The sequence below is a fragment of the Lissotriton helveticus genome, chromosome 3_1 (genome assembly GCF_964261635.1).
Source record: "Lissotriton helveticus chromosome 3_1, aLisHel1.1, whole genome shotgun sequence".
In the NCBI taxonomy this organism is placed as follows: domain Eukaryota; kingdom Metazoa; phylum Chordata; class Amphibia; order Caudata; family Salamandridae; genus Lissotriton; species Lissotriton helveticus.
This window is the reverse complement of record NC_136061.1, coordinates 1645706251-1645721136: the sequence shown is the minus strand read 5'-3', so window position 1 is coordinate 1645721136 and position 14886 is coordinate 1645706251. Positions and strand designations below refer to the sequence as shown.

Below are 14886 nucleotides of genomic sequence, written 5' to 3'. Positions count from 1 at the left end.
CCTGATGCCCTTTTAGTTTTTTTTAATTGTTTTTATTGAATTTTTTTTATACAGCCACAAAAAAGCAATAGACAATTGCTAAATATGAACCGTACACACTACTGGATCACATTTAATAATCAGAAGTACATAGTATTCCAATCATCCATTATATTATCAATATGTTCCGGTTAGAAAGATATGGACCTGGACAATAGGGGACCTAGATTGCAGGGTGCTGCACGTGGTCTGCCCATGTTAGTTTCTTAGTGTGTTTCCTCCAGACCTGTGAGGCTTAATATAAACTTTTTCAAACGTTTTGACTTTCAGACTTTTGTGGGCCCAATCAAATTAGTGTACGTGACCCAGGCTCCATGACAACTGGCCTGAAAATGCACCATAGTCCAAATCTACTTCCACCAGTGACTGTCATTGGCGCTTTCATTTTTGGTGTCACGATTTCTACTTTAAACTTGAAAAATGCATGTCTCAGGTTCCCCTTAGTGGATTTTTGTTGTCATTTTGTTTATTAAATTTTACTGCTTCAGTTTGGGATTTTTCTTGTGTTGTTTTGACTTTTATTGTTTTGGTACTACATATATACTTTACACATTGCCCTAAGTTAAGTCAATCTGTTCTGTGCAATAAGTACCAGGGGGTTGAACTCAGGTTAATTTAGTAAATTTAGGGGAGTCACCTTTGCAAGAGTTGTGATAATTCCTTGAGGTATGCCATCAACCACCCCAAATAATAATCCAATTTCTTACAAAGCGCTAAGTTCAGCTTGCTAGGTGATGGAAACCCTTTCTTTTAAGTGGGTGTAGACATTACATTCTTCAGTGTTGATCATTTTTTGCATCACTGGCCTGATTTGCATGAAATCTACTAACATGTTAATTGTTCCCTATTTCCCCTACAGTCCTTAGAAAGTTGGCTCCATTCTCCACTTATTTGCAACATCTAAGGTAAACCATGTTACAGCTGAACAAGCCAGAACGGCCTGCTGAACTTAAAAATTGTCATACTTTGATTCCTATTATTGGAGGTGGTGGCAGCGTTTTTTCAATATTTACTTTAACCTGTGTAGCTGGAGAAAAAATGCAAAATATAAAAATGCATTTTGAAGGTTGTCCCTGCTTGCCATTAGATTATGGATGTCTGTTTAATACCAATGTCATCCTTTCACTTATTGAGGTGAGTGGAGGACATCCCAGGTCCACAATTGTATCTTATTTAAGAAATGTCTAGCCATCTTTCAACGAAGATAATACATTTGGTGAATTTTTACCTTCTACATTTCTGGGTTTTATCGCCGAGATTTTTAGATCTTTGCAGCAATCTTTTTCATGTGTCTTAAATTTGAAGTGCGTTAACCTTAACTATTCTCTGTTGTTTCTTCCGAAAAAACGTTATTGATAGTTTGAATTGAACGCCGAGCAGTGAGACTAATTTAGCCTAACAATTTTACTTGCTAGCTTCTTTTAATTGGTTTAATTGGCTCCAGAAAAGCGTAGGGCAATATGCAACAGCAGAGAGAAGCAATTGATCAGATTCTACGCAGTGCGGTGATCAGCCTATCCATCAATCCGTTTGCCAATAGCTGTGAATTAATTCAATTGATACGGTAGGGAAACATTCTCTAGTTACTGTTTGGGTTTTGTTGGATTCAAACCAAGTTGATTCATCCTATGGATATATTTATCAAGCGATTCAACTCAGATCATCCATTAAAAAAAATAAACGTTCATTTCTGTGAAATAGATCCCCTTGCAATATATTTCGTGCCCAGGCCTAAGAGGTTGACATAAACATTTGAATTTCGCGATGCAATTAACTATGCAAGCTGAGCACGATGTTTCTATAAACAAATCATGAATCCTGTGTTCACAAGAATGAATAAAGCTGCACTGTTACGCCAGAGTGAAATCAGAAGGGATCTAATGGTGTGAGGTAGAATCTGTAATTTTTCTAAATGCGCCATTCTTACCTAACATTGAGGGAGAAAAGCCACGCAGCTAGTAAATATGTGACTGCTTGTGTCTCTAGTAGGCCTGGGCAGTAAATTCCGTTCCGCTCGCGGAATTTGGGTAATTTTGCGTTCCGCAGAGAATGCCGAAATGCCAAAAATTCCGCGGCTTGGCAGAATTTTTTGCTCGTTCGTGCTTTCAAAATGCGTGTTCGCAAGATATTTACCCTCGAGCACACAAACTGCATTCGCCAACAGGAAAAAAGCATTGCGAACGGGCGGAACAAGCAATTCCGTGTGCTAGCGGAATTCTGCATGCTAGTCGAGATTTTTTAACATTTCGTGGAGTTTTGCGTAGCGTGACTGTGCAAATTCCGCCCACCCCTATAGCCTGCCATGTTGCCTGCTACATTACCTTTTATACATCAGTACCTTGGAACAGCCATCAGCCTTGGTTTTACATGGCAACAAGTAGTATTCTGTAACCATTCCTCCTGCTGCACGATTTCTTGTTACTGGCAGCCTGCAATCATGATAGAGTGATACATCCATATTGATGCTGTTTATTGACTTGGGATCCAGGTTTGCAGAGCCTCATGCTCCTTGGAAATGGAGGGACCAATGGTGTCTGAACATAGAACAGCTGGCAGGATGCAGAATGTTACTTTTGCTGCAGAGAACCTACTTGTTTTGTGGTACACCAGATTCCCTTTGCGGGCAGTCACTTTACAGCAGCATGCCGCAAGCATGTGTAATATCCCTCATTAAGGACGCCTAGGTGAAATGATAAAGTTTGCTTAATATCAGGGAGGATTTTCTGAATTGCTATTTTTGCACAACGCAGATAGGTTGAAATTTTGCATGATACAGAAACTTGGTAACTGTTATGGTGCAGATAAGTCTAAATAGGCTGCGCCAACGTTTCTGTAAATCGGTTGGTGTGTTTCAAATATAGAACTGGAGAACCGACAGGAGACCCATGAATCACCATGCACACTCCTCTGCAGTGGGACTTTAAGAATGTGTACATTTAAGATTTGTTAGGTCGAGCTATCAAAAATGTCCATTGCCACAATAGTTAGACTGTCTCTACTATTGTCTTGAATTGCATTTTTCCTACTTTAAAATCATTGCCTAGAAGTATTCCCTTCTTGGTGACTATCACAGGCTATTTTTTTTTAATAGGCTATGATGTACCATATTTTGAATTCTTTCCGTGGGCTGACAATATCATGCTCTTTCTATATGTCTCAAATCTTTGAGTTTTATTGCATTGCTCTGTATTTTCTCACGTTTGTGAAGTGACCTAGACTGAACTCCAAAGTCTGAATATAGTCTTAGCAGTACACGTAGAAGTTAAATACAAGTTCCCTGTGTACTGCACTGTCCATCAGTACGACCTTGTACTGTATTTGCTGTTTTTGCCAGAGTCATTTAGACCACTCATATTTAGTTTGATGTACACTACTACACCTACATCCTTCTACTACACCTACTGCTGATCAGTAATCTACAATCTAGTTTATACCTTTAGTTAAGCTTGTTATGCCCCTGGTGCAATTTGTATTACTCCTATGTCACTCAGCCTCAAAACTGTTGTACATCAGTATCATTAAAGGAGGGTGCCTGAGCATTTTTTTGCCGAGCAAAAACGTTTTGAGACCTGTATGCAGACGTGACCCTTCCTGCCTTTGCATGTCCCCTGACTTGGTCATTGGCTTCAACTAACTTTGTTAATTTGCTTATACTTAGTGAGTTTGTTGTATATGGATCTACACAGATTGTACAGCAAGTGCCTGCAGGTGTTTACTTTGGCCACTGGCTTCAAGGAAAGCTTATCTTGTAAGTTTGATACGATTTCTTGAGGGCGGTTGCGCAAAAGCTGTGCTTGCAGTTTCCTATTCCCAGACCTTCAAGCTCTTGGGTTACACATGTCAATTTGTTTCAGCAAGAATGGTTAAGGATGGACAGCGCTGATGGAATTGTCGCTCATTGAAAGCAAAACGTACACCAATCTTTACCCAAGCCCCTGGTAGTGTGGTCTGTTTTTTTAATGAATGGATGTATATGATCTCTCGTTTCCCATTACCTTAAAATATTAATTGACATGTATATTTTTATTATTTAGTCCCAACTCTACATCAAAGGCACGGGGCTGAAGGAGGGGCAGGGTGATCTACAGATATGCCTAGGCTTTCATAGATCATTCTCTCTCAGAGACTTGGCAAACTGCATTTATGCCGTCTTTAAAAGCCTGACAAATCAAACCAGTAGAAAATCGTTTGTAGCATTCCTCACAAAAATGCCTAACTCACCATTACGCTTTCTCTTCCTGTTTACCGTAGAATCATTTGGAACCCCAGAAGTCCACTAATGGCACAGGGACGTCTCTTCCTAACAGCAACGTTACATACATCCTTACACAGTCCTCCAAACACAAACCACATCATAAATTAAAATGCTTGTATATTAATTCCCGCTATGTTGGGTTTTGGGAGCCTATGCTGGCCCAATTAGCAGGATTCAACATGGTGTCACACACTGTTCAAGCGCATCCAAAACTTTGGCTAATGCTCAAACGCCCTGAAGTGGCTTTAGTCGTTTCTAATTTCTCTCAGTTCATCCTATTCGTGCCTTTTCAATTCGACATCTCAAATAACATATTTAGTCTGACAGGGCTCCTGCTTAATCCGTACTCTTTTCAGTGCATACCTAGCCTCTCTTATGGAGTTTATTAGATCTTTTGGGTTTGAGGTCGTATCTTATGCAAAAGACACTCAGCTATCCATTTCCATATCTGATGACATCCACAGTACTCAAGCTAGCTTTAATGAAAGTCGTCACCAGCTGGATGAGAGACCATTGCGTAGAATTAAATGGTGACAAAACTGAGGAAGTCTTGTATGCCAAGAACATGACACACCGGGCCGATAACTGGTGGCCTAAAGTGCTTGGTCCTACTCCCCAACCTGTCAAGTCAACCAGCGACTTTGGGATCATTGTCGATAAAGTCCTCACAATACTTAATCAAGTCATGACTGTATTGGCTTCCTGCCTCGACATCCTTAAAGTGCTCTGAAAAACCTTTTTCTGGTTGATCTGCCACACTCTAAAATATGTCACTCAAACCTTAGTAACCAGCAGACTAGACTATGGTAATGTCTTTAACGTAGGCATTCCAGAACACCTAATTAAAAGATAGAGGTGTTGGAAAACTTGTCAGCAAGATTGGTCCCAAAATTCCCAACAACTCATCAGGCTCAATTCAACTCCGGGATCTTCATTGTCTTCTTCTGCACAAGCATGCTCTTTTTAAGCTCCTCTGCCATACCTACAAACCCCTGAGCAATATCAGTCCTCACTATTTAAACAAATAATCGTTCCTTTGCCCACCTAAACCCTTTAGTTGATGTTTGCTCCACCTAACCTACACCCCAGAAGTATTCCTCTCCAGATCTGGTGGACACTATTACTCTTATTTGGCCAGTGCCAGGATAACCTTTTCAGGGCACTAAGCGTCCACATAATCCACATTGCTACACAAAACTGTAAACAGGAACAAGAATACCTGTAATTGTTCAGCCTCTGGGCTTAATTAAATATGGCCATCATTGAATGTGTAAAGAAGTACGTCGTTCTTTGAAATTTTGAGAGTAGGTAACTGGTGGCAGCGAATAAGTTGTGAAACCAGAGGTTATGGCTCCTCGCCTCAGACTTCCTGGAACCTTTCATTTACTCACTCCTCTACAGTACAGTAATTGTGTCTGTTGCTCAAATGACTCCTTTCCCAGAGACCAAGGATAACCCCTCCTCACAAACTTCTAACCGTTTTCGTCCGAATGCGCCTGGCATAGACCAGCATACAAAAAAAGGTACTTTAGGAAACAAAATTAAAACTTCAATGCACTGTTTTCTCACTCTTGCCTCTGACCTAGTGGTACGAGGCACCTGCAGCATAATGGAGGGACATTGAACAGGGCTGTCCTATGTCAATAATGTACACAGGAGCTCAACTCCGCAATAGTAAGTTTTCCGACAGTTACCTTCTTACAGCAAAATCCTTTACCATCTGGTCTAAAGCATATGCACTTGCCTCCAGGGACCCAGAGATCTGGGCTTCTTTTGTTTAGGAGTATACTTAGTCTATGCTAGAAACCACTCTAAAACACTTGGACATTTGTTGATGTTTGAACTCTGCTGGCAAGTTAGGAGAGGTGAGGTTGTAGATTACTTCTATCCTCACAAAGCCGACCCCTAGACATTTCTTCCTTTTCCTCTCCCAAAGCACAAATGATGCAGTGCTCGAGAGAACAAGGACTGGCATTGCTGATGCCTGACTTTTAAAACACTTAAAACTGATAGCTTAGCTGGCTTTTAAGTACTCCCAGCATTTTGTAAACAAACCCCTTTCAATCTCCAGTGACTGGAATGGTAAACACCCCCACCAGCGCCCCTCAGAGTCGGCACCTCACCAATTGACAATACTCTGCATTGCTAAGTATCCCTTCTTGTTCAGAGCCTGCCTGGCATTTCACATAAGAAAACCGAGTTTAAAAGTTTAGCTGGCTCTTCAATGCTCCCAGCATTTGGGAATCCCTTTCACTCTCTAGCTGACTAGACTGATAACTGTGTCTCCAGAATAATGCATACAAACTCTGGAACAAATCGGACATTTTCCTGCAGCAATTGAAACCACCTTAAGGTAGTGCTGTCAAATGTAAAAATGTTTCAAAGCGGATTAAATACCCCCACCTAATACTTTCCCAAACGAACATTATCCTGGTTGGACTCAATTGACCATATTCCACTCCTGTGAAACCAAATAGACCACAGCTTCGACATGATTCTTCTCCTGTTTTTGCCCTATTCCCCCTTTATCGTTTTTAGCACTATCCCTATGACCAGCCGTCTGTGGCACGCATATATACCCACACAATAAAATTGAGTCGAGCCTTACAGTAGTAACTTTCAAGGATCCCTGCTTGCGTATTAAAATGATACAGAATGTTTGCCCCTTACATTCATTCAACTTCTCTGATTTTATCTGAATGTTCTTTCTCGTCTCATTATTAGGATTTTTTGTGCTTATTTGTGATATACAAAATGAACAGTTTTCATTTCTGCTATTTAGTGGTGCGTGTATTCTGGTTTTTTTCCTCAATTTTCCAATAGAATTATTTGAATTAGAAAATGCACTACTGACAATATGTTTGAAGTAATTGTTCTCTAAGAGCTATATATTTTTATTCCAGTGCCCCATATGATGTAATCTCATTCAGCCATCTCGTTGCTCTTCACTGCGTTTTGTAGCTCTGTTTGTGACTCATTTCTCCTAAGAGAAGATGTTTAGCTCCTTAACCTTTAATTCTGAGAAATGTTGTTTGTTGGAACCGTTTCATGGTGTATAGGGTGGCGCCACATTCATTAAGGTGATAGCATTGTATAAGAATAAATAATGTATGCGAAAACCAAGTTGATTGTCATGTAGTTTATTTATGACTAATCTGCAAGGAACACTTCGAATGAATGCTGATAGTAGAACCGAATACTTGCTTTGTAAAAGGATTCAGACATATCCAAATCCTTTAGTTCCTCTGAGTCTGAAAATATTTTAAAGTATGTTCCAAGAAAAAAGCAAAAGTTATGTTTTCAGATCAGGGCAGTTTAACTGTCATTCCTCAGTTAACAGAATTCTCTTATCCCGGAACCTCTTGGTAGAGAACTGTTTTTGGGCAGATCAGTGATCCAGATTTCATTGTTTTCCATATCACTCACATATGATTCACAATTGCTAGCATGTCTTATTTTATCAAAATTACAACATTTTAGTTTTACCTTAGTATATTGAATAAGTTTGTGAGAAAAGTATATTTGCACTATTTGCGAACATCATCTAACATTTTCTAACTGTTTCTTCTAGGTTAAGATCAATTGCTTGTTCTCATGTCGTCAGAAGAAGTGACTGTTACTGTTCGTCTGGTACGCTCCTTTGAGCACCGCAACTTCAAACCCGTAATATATCACAATGTGGACTTGAATCAAACCGTAAAAGAATTTATCACGCTTGTGAAGAATGGTATGATACTGGTGCTTATTGTATATTTTCTCATTGATGCTTTCCTGGTGTTTTGTTCCTCAGATCTATATTTGATGATTTGAAATGTTAAAGTGGGTGTGTTAGCCTTCATCCCTACTAGTCAAGACTTTCCCAGTATACAGTCTCGCATACTGTGAATATTTGAGTGCAGAAATCTCCACAGCACAGAAATAACTAGCCAAAGTGCACATCATTTACCACCCTGCAGGAGACAGCCAACTATTCATTGAACATATAATGGAAACAATTACAATACACTCCTTGCTACACCTCAGTGCTATTTTGCTGGGAGACGACGCAGACGATATCCAGGGATATACTCTAAAACAGTCCTCTCTGATCAAAACTTATCCCAATCATGCACAAGCCCTACTCATAACAAAGGATCAACGCTCAACCTTATGTCCAGAGAAAAAGCTCTGATAATTGACTGTCACATCCAGTGACTGGTCTGATCATCACTCGATCATTTCCCCACCTAAATCCGCACATACAGAGAGCTAAAGTTCAAGAAACCAAACAGAAATGCTGGGTTAGAGACACTAAAAATATTGATAGGGTGCAACTGACTGCACTTTGCTAGAAAAACCTCGTTCCCCCACCAGTAACCCAAAATATTCTCGAATTACCCGAGCACTACAACCATACAGTATCAAACATAATGGAGTCAGTAGCCCCACTGAGCCTCAAAAGAAAAAACATGAAACACCCCCACCCTTGGTACAATCAAAGTCTAAACGAGAAAGGGTCTTAGACATGCAGAATAAGGGTGGAGACTGGAACCCCTGGCACTGCTCCTAATCAAACTATGTGAACGACGGACCAGCTACAAAAAACACATCTGTAACACAAAAGCATCATACTTCAGATACCAACTCAACATTGTAAGGAATCGCCCTGCGATTGTTTGAAATTGTCAACCAACAAACCAGGACAAATTATCCAACCAAGATCAGCAATAACTCCGTGGAAAATTGTGAAGCTTTCTCTTCGAAAAATAAATTGTAACCGTCAAAGAACGGCTACGAGCCACTATAGACAACGATCACCATTCTGACGTTTTCTCCATACCCAGCGGAGTAACAGATGCCAACTTACCTATCCAAGACCAAAAATCAAGCCTTCTGGAGTGATTTCAAAACATTCACTGAGAAGGTCCACAAGACCCTACTATCCTTAAACCAACTTCACATTTCAACAACCCTATCCCCTTCCACTATACTAAAGGAGCTCAGTCACCTCTTCTGAACCACATTGACAAAGATCATAAATTCATCAGTAAAACAAGGCATTAACCTGGACTACCTGAAGGCTGGGCAAGTGACGCCCCTCCTGGAAAAAGTAACAGCACACTCTATAACCCTGAGCAACTTTCGTCCTGTGTCAAATATTCCCTTTCTGCCCAAATTGTTGGAAAATTGTGTCCACAACCAATTGAGTCAGCGCATTGGTCAATTCAACCTACTCAACAAATTTCAATCTGGATTTAGACCAGGGCTCAGCACAGAATCTGCCATTGTTCATATAATAAATTGCACTCTTAAGATCCTAGACAACAATGACTCCTGCCTACTCATCCTACTCGACCTCTCATCTGCGTTTGACACGGTCAAAAACGACTACCTACTAAAATTGCTAGAAAACAGAATGGGTCTGTACAGGAAAGTGCTCTCCTGGTTCATATCCTTGCTGCAGAACTGCTCGCAATGAATCAAACTAGTCAACTCTTTCTCGGGTGCCGCACCAGTGAGATGCAAGTTCGACAAGGGTCAACTATTTCCCCTATACTCTTTAACCCGTATATGGAGCCACTAACAGAAATCTTCAAACAATCGAATGTTGCATACTACATGGAGCAGACCACACAATTATACTTAAAGATATCCTCCCTAGGGGATGTTATCCTACTAAATAACACTGTAGTCAAAACGCAGTACTGGCTTGTTCAAAACAACCTCAAGCTGAACTCTCTGAAAACAGAATTCCTACCTTCCCCCCTCATAACAGCTCCACAAGCATCCAGGATTGGCTCAATCACCTAGACGCCCTCCACTGCAAACTTACCATGTATGATGCCACTAAATCGCTTGAAATAACACTGGACAAGAATCTGAACATGCTAGCACATATCAATGCAACCACGCTCAGTGTGTTATTCCATATCAATCTACTGAAGAAAGTGAAACCATTCCTGCCACCTCCAGACTACAAACAAGCAATACAGTCATTAGTGGCCTCAAGGCTAAAATGTGGATCTGGGACCCTTTCAGGTCTTCCCAATTCGAGAATGGCTCCACTCAAAGCTACCCTCAACGCAACAACTAGACTGGTAACATGCAGTAGACGCTTTGACAAAATTACCCCATCTCTTAGGACTCTCAACTGGCTCCCTCTCAAGGCCAGAACTCAACTGCAAATCGCTTGCCTCCTGCATAAAGTCATACCTGGCAGAAAAGATTTGCGTTCTCAAGAGGCAACCCCCTCCCCCCCCGCCCCCCCACCCCCCAGAGTTCAGGAAACATAAAACCTTTCCCACGCTCCTTTTCTGGATCGGCTCCAAGGATTTGGAACTCCCTAAAGTTCAGTCTAACCCATTGACCCATGTCTTCAAAAAAGAGGTAAAAAATATCTTAATGAACATATTCCTCTCATGAAGTCACAGAGAGCCTATCCCCTGGGCGCAGTGGCCGGTACAATGACTGTAATAGCTATACAGGGCAGAAGCCCATCCAGTAGACACCACACACACATTGTCCCCCGGGTACCTAGAAATAAACGGACACAAAGCAGACTCTGCCAAAACTATTCCAGTGACTCATAAATGAATGGAGGATGTGTAATAAAAACACGGTTACAGCATACCATATCGTACTGGATTTTTTCAACATTGGTCTATATTTTTATTAGGTGTTCCTTATGCTTTAGATCTTTGTTCATGTTCATCAATCATATGTACAGCGATCTGATACCCTTGCGTCATTTCCGCGCTTTATAAAACACCCAAAATTAAAATACTAAATAAATGTATAAAAGACATTTAAATGTACAGCAGCTCTTAATGTTGATTATAAGAAATGGTGTCATTTTGTGTAACCTAAGCAGAAAGGGTTTTCTTACTGAACTAGAGTAAAACTACTTACTAATCAGACCAACATAGGAAACAATGGTCAATGCTTAACTTACAAATGCTTAACACTAAACTAGCTCAGGTGAAATGTACATCGCCTCATGCCCTTCCTATCCCTATTTCAATTTCAGTTGTGCTGAAAAGATGTAATACAGAAGTGTTATGGGGCATGAATATATTTTGCAATCACTGCATGTCACTTTTTTTTTAGCCTTCATGAATGAGTGAATGAATGAATATTGAACTTGTTGAACGCAAACTTAGCCCAAGGGCGTCAAGGCTCTGTAAGCGGAGCATAAGGGTGCAGACAGATAGACATGCTTATACCGAGGGCTGTGAGAAAAGCCAGGTCTTTAAGGCTTTACGGAAAAGAGAATGAGACGCCTGACTCGAGAGCTCGAGAGCTCTTCCGGGAGGGAGTACCACAGTTTAGCAGCAGCAGTGGAAAAAGCTCTACCTCCCCATTTAACCCCATTTGACCTTCTTAAATCTTGGTACTGTTAGCAGATTTGCCTCGGGCCTGAACCTTAGTAGTCATCGTGAGTCATGCACAAAGTCTTGAAGAGGATCCTACGGTCCATAGGCAGCCAGTGCAGCAACTTGATGGAGGCTGTGACTGAATGAAATTTTGGTAAATTCATCACCAGCCTGGCTGCAGCATTCTGCACCATCTGCAGACGTCGCACTAAACCTTTGTTGATGCCCAAATAAAGGGCATTACAATAGTCCAATCTGGACGTTACCAGAGCAATGACTGCCTGCTTACGTGCATCGCAGGAGAGGAAATGGGAGATTTTTCTTAGGATGCTAATGTTCCTGAAACAAGTGGAGACTGTCCTGCTAGCCTGAAGGCTTAGTGACATTGAAATGTCCACAATAACTCATGGGAAACCGGGCAGGGACAGACACCAAGCGCGTCTGGCCACCAGTCACTGGACCAGATCTCCTGTTTACTCCCAAAAATCAGGACATCCGTCTTCTCTTCAGAAAATTTTCCACCATCAGGAGGAGACTGCCTGCATACAGTTCCAAGGGCCAAATCGCTTATACTGTGCAAAATAGACACCATTATTTGGGTGTCGTCCGCATAGGACAGCACCTCTAACCCAAAGGATCTCACAACCTTAGCAAGAGGAGCAACATAGATATTGAAAAGAGTTGGGCTCAGAGAGGAGCCCTGAGGAACACCGCACAACAAGGGTTTGGGGGCGGAGTAGAATTGACCAAGCTTCACCGTCTGTGCCCGCTTACTAAGAAAGGAAGCGAGAAGCCCCAAGGCTGAGTCCCCGATACCTATCTCTCTAAGGCGACCAATCAGCCTGGGAGGAGACAGGGTATCAAAGGCTGCGGTGAGGTCAAGTAGAACAAGCAGGGTGGTGTGCCCTGCATCCACTTGAGTCCGGATATTGTTAAAAACAGCCGTCAGTGCTGTTTCCGTACTATTGTGGCTTCTGAACCCATGCTGAAAACCATCAAGTAGTTGGTATCTTTTAGGTAGGTGCTAAGATGAAAGTTTAGGTAGGTTTCCAGGATCTTAGCTGGAATAGGGAACAAGGAGATCGGCTGATAATTCTTCAGTTCACCAGGCTCCAAAGAAGGTTTCTTCAAAGTGGCTTCACTACAGCCATCTTCCACTGAGAGGGATATTGCCCCTCTGAGATGGCAACATTCAGGACATCGGGAAGATGGGGGAATGATGATTTCACAGCTAATTTTTAGCACCTTGAGGGGACAAGGATCCAATGGGGAGCCTAATTTGACCCGTTCTAAAAGCTGATCTGTCACCTCAGAGGACATGCAAGGAAAAGTGAGCAGACTGAGAAACGCCTCCGTGAGTGAAGCCTCATTAGAATGTAGAGTGGGTCGAACAGACGACCCTGCAATGGAGTTGGATACTTGAAGCAGGGAATGAATGTCTGAGATCTTTGTATGGAACTAGCCTTAGTCACAGAGCATGTGAAGTGCTTCCCACATTCACCTATGTTTTTCACAGGAAAGCATTCATATCCTCAAAGCAGAAAGTAAATATTCCACACAAATGTAATAAACACAACAGTGTCTCTGGTTGGGCCATTGACTTACATAAAATACTCTTCTCTTAAGTTTTGTTCGGTACAGCATACTTTAATAAGATATATGAATTTATTTTAATGGGACGATAATCTTTGTGCTGATATTTGGTCTTTTCTGTTACAGATGTGCCGTTGAGACCAGGGCTTCCACCTCCATTTAAGAAATATACATATGGTATGTAAAATAATGACCAAGCGCTTTGATTCACACTTTTGATTTTATTTTTATGTGAAGCCGATCTAATGTGCTCTTCACGGCTTGATTTTGTGTACCTGTCAACTTAGCTTGACTGTCGCAACCTGTTAACTCCATTTAGATATAAATGGCCCTTTCTTTTAATATTGTCCGACATAAGGATAGGCCTTAGTCTCAAGTCCTCACCAAGTCAAATAACACTTCTGAGGCATACCTTACTAGTGACCTGCAGCAATACATAACGAGCACCTATTAATGTTTTCAATTGAGGAGATGAGACACTGGCTTGTTAGAATATTCGCTGTAATTTTCTCTGAACTGTGTCCTGATGTTGGAAAACATATCTTGTCTCCAGGAACATTTATACTGACAAACTGATGTGCATTAATAAATAATTTGCCTGTAAATATGGTTCTCAATTGAGGACAGTGTCAATAGAGATGTTAGCTTATTGGAAAATTCCGCTAGATGTTTTCCTCTGAACTCCGACTTAAAGACGGAGGTCTTCTTGCTGTCTCATAGAATGTGTGTCCTCATGGAGTTGCTTTCCATATATACAGTTGTAGACATTGAGTTTTTGGGTGCCGTGTTCTGCAGATGTGATATCGGAGGGGACCTGGTAAAAGAGGGCACAGAGTCTCCAGTCACGTTGAGTGAAGACTGAAACAAAAAAGCCAGACCTAAGTGCTGAAGAGCAATTTCTCGAGAAAGCATGTGATTTGTAGAGCTACTGCGGCCTTTCACAGCCCTCTGGTAAGTTTTGCCTGGTTGCTGTAGTGTGAGAGAAGGGAGCCCGGTCAGGAAAGAGAACCGTAACTTGACAATATTAGGGAGATAAATGGATTATTAAAGGAGCAATTGGGTATGGAGAGGCAACCTCAGGATGTTACTGGCCTGACAGTGGTGTAAGTGAAAGTAAAGACTTTATGCTCCAAACATATGCGCGCACCACACCTGGGCACAACTGTTTATAATGAAATTGAACCATGTCTTCTTAGAGTACTCCTGGCTCTTTGTTGGCTAGCTTGGCAGCAGTGAAGCTTTAAAACCTGCAGAAGGTCTTGGGGGTGGATACAAGACACAACATAGGAAACTTAAATATGCTATTCATGTAGAGCAATTTGCGTTTAGTCTAAAAATAAAACAAAAATATTACGAGATACAAATTTTCGCAAATTAAAGCAAACCTATTCCATGCTAGATAAACTGTAAACAATAGTTCTCTTACATTTAAAGTTAAATAGTTAGATTAAAAACACAGTCTAAGCATTCATTAAAGTTAATGTTCTATATATAGAAAAATAACAGAAAATTGACCAATTACTGAAGAGACTCCAGCTTAGTTAGACTTGAATGGAAACTTGCTGTTGACCTGATAAGTAGTTTGTTTTGCAGAACACCTCATCTGGCCAAGAGAGACGGTCTGAATGTGTTGGTGTTGGTGGGTGC

The 14886-nt window shown here is 41.2% G+C and overlaps 1 protein-coding gene across 3 annotated transcripts in view; it reads left to right on the top strand.

The window, feature by feature from the left end:
* C3_1H2orf76 (chromosome 3_1 C2orf76 homolog) overlaps nt 1-14886 on the top strand; it is a 144541-nt gene that overhangs the window by 70382 nt on the left and 59273 nt on the right. For 2 of the 3 annotated variants that reach the window (XM_078682389.1, XM_078682390.1), the window contains exons 2-3: nt 7866-8021; nt 13366-13416. In XM_078682389.1, the coding sequence (XP_078538515.1) occupies nt 7889-8021; nt 13366-13416 (184 nt within the window). In that variant the 5' untranslated portion in view covers nt 7866-7888. Of the gene's footprint in view, nt 1-903; nt 945-7865; nt 8022-13365; nt 13417-14886 lie in introns of those variants that run through there. The other variant, XM_078682391.1, reaches the window with a different exon arrangement.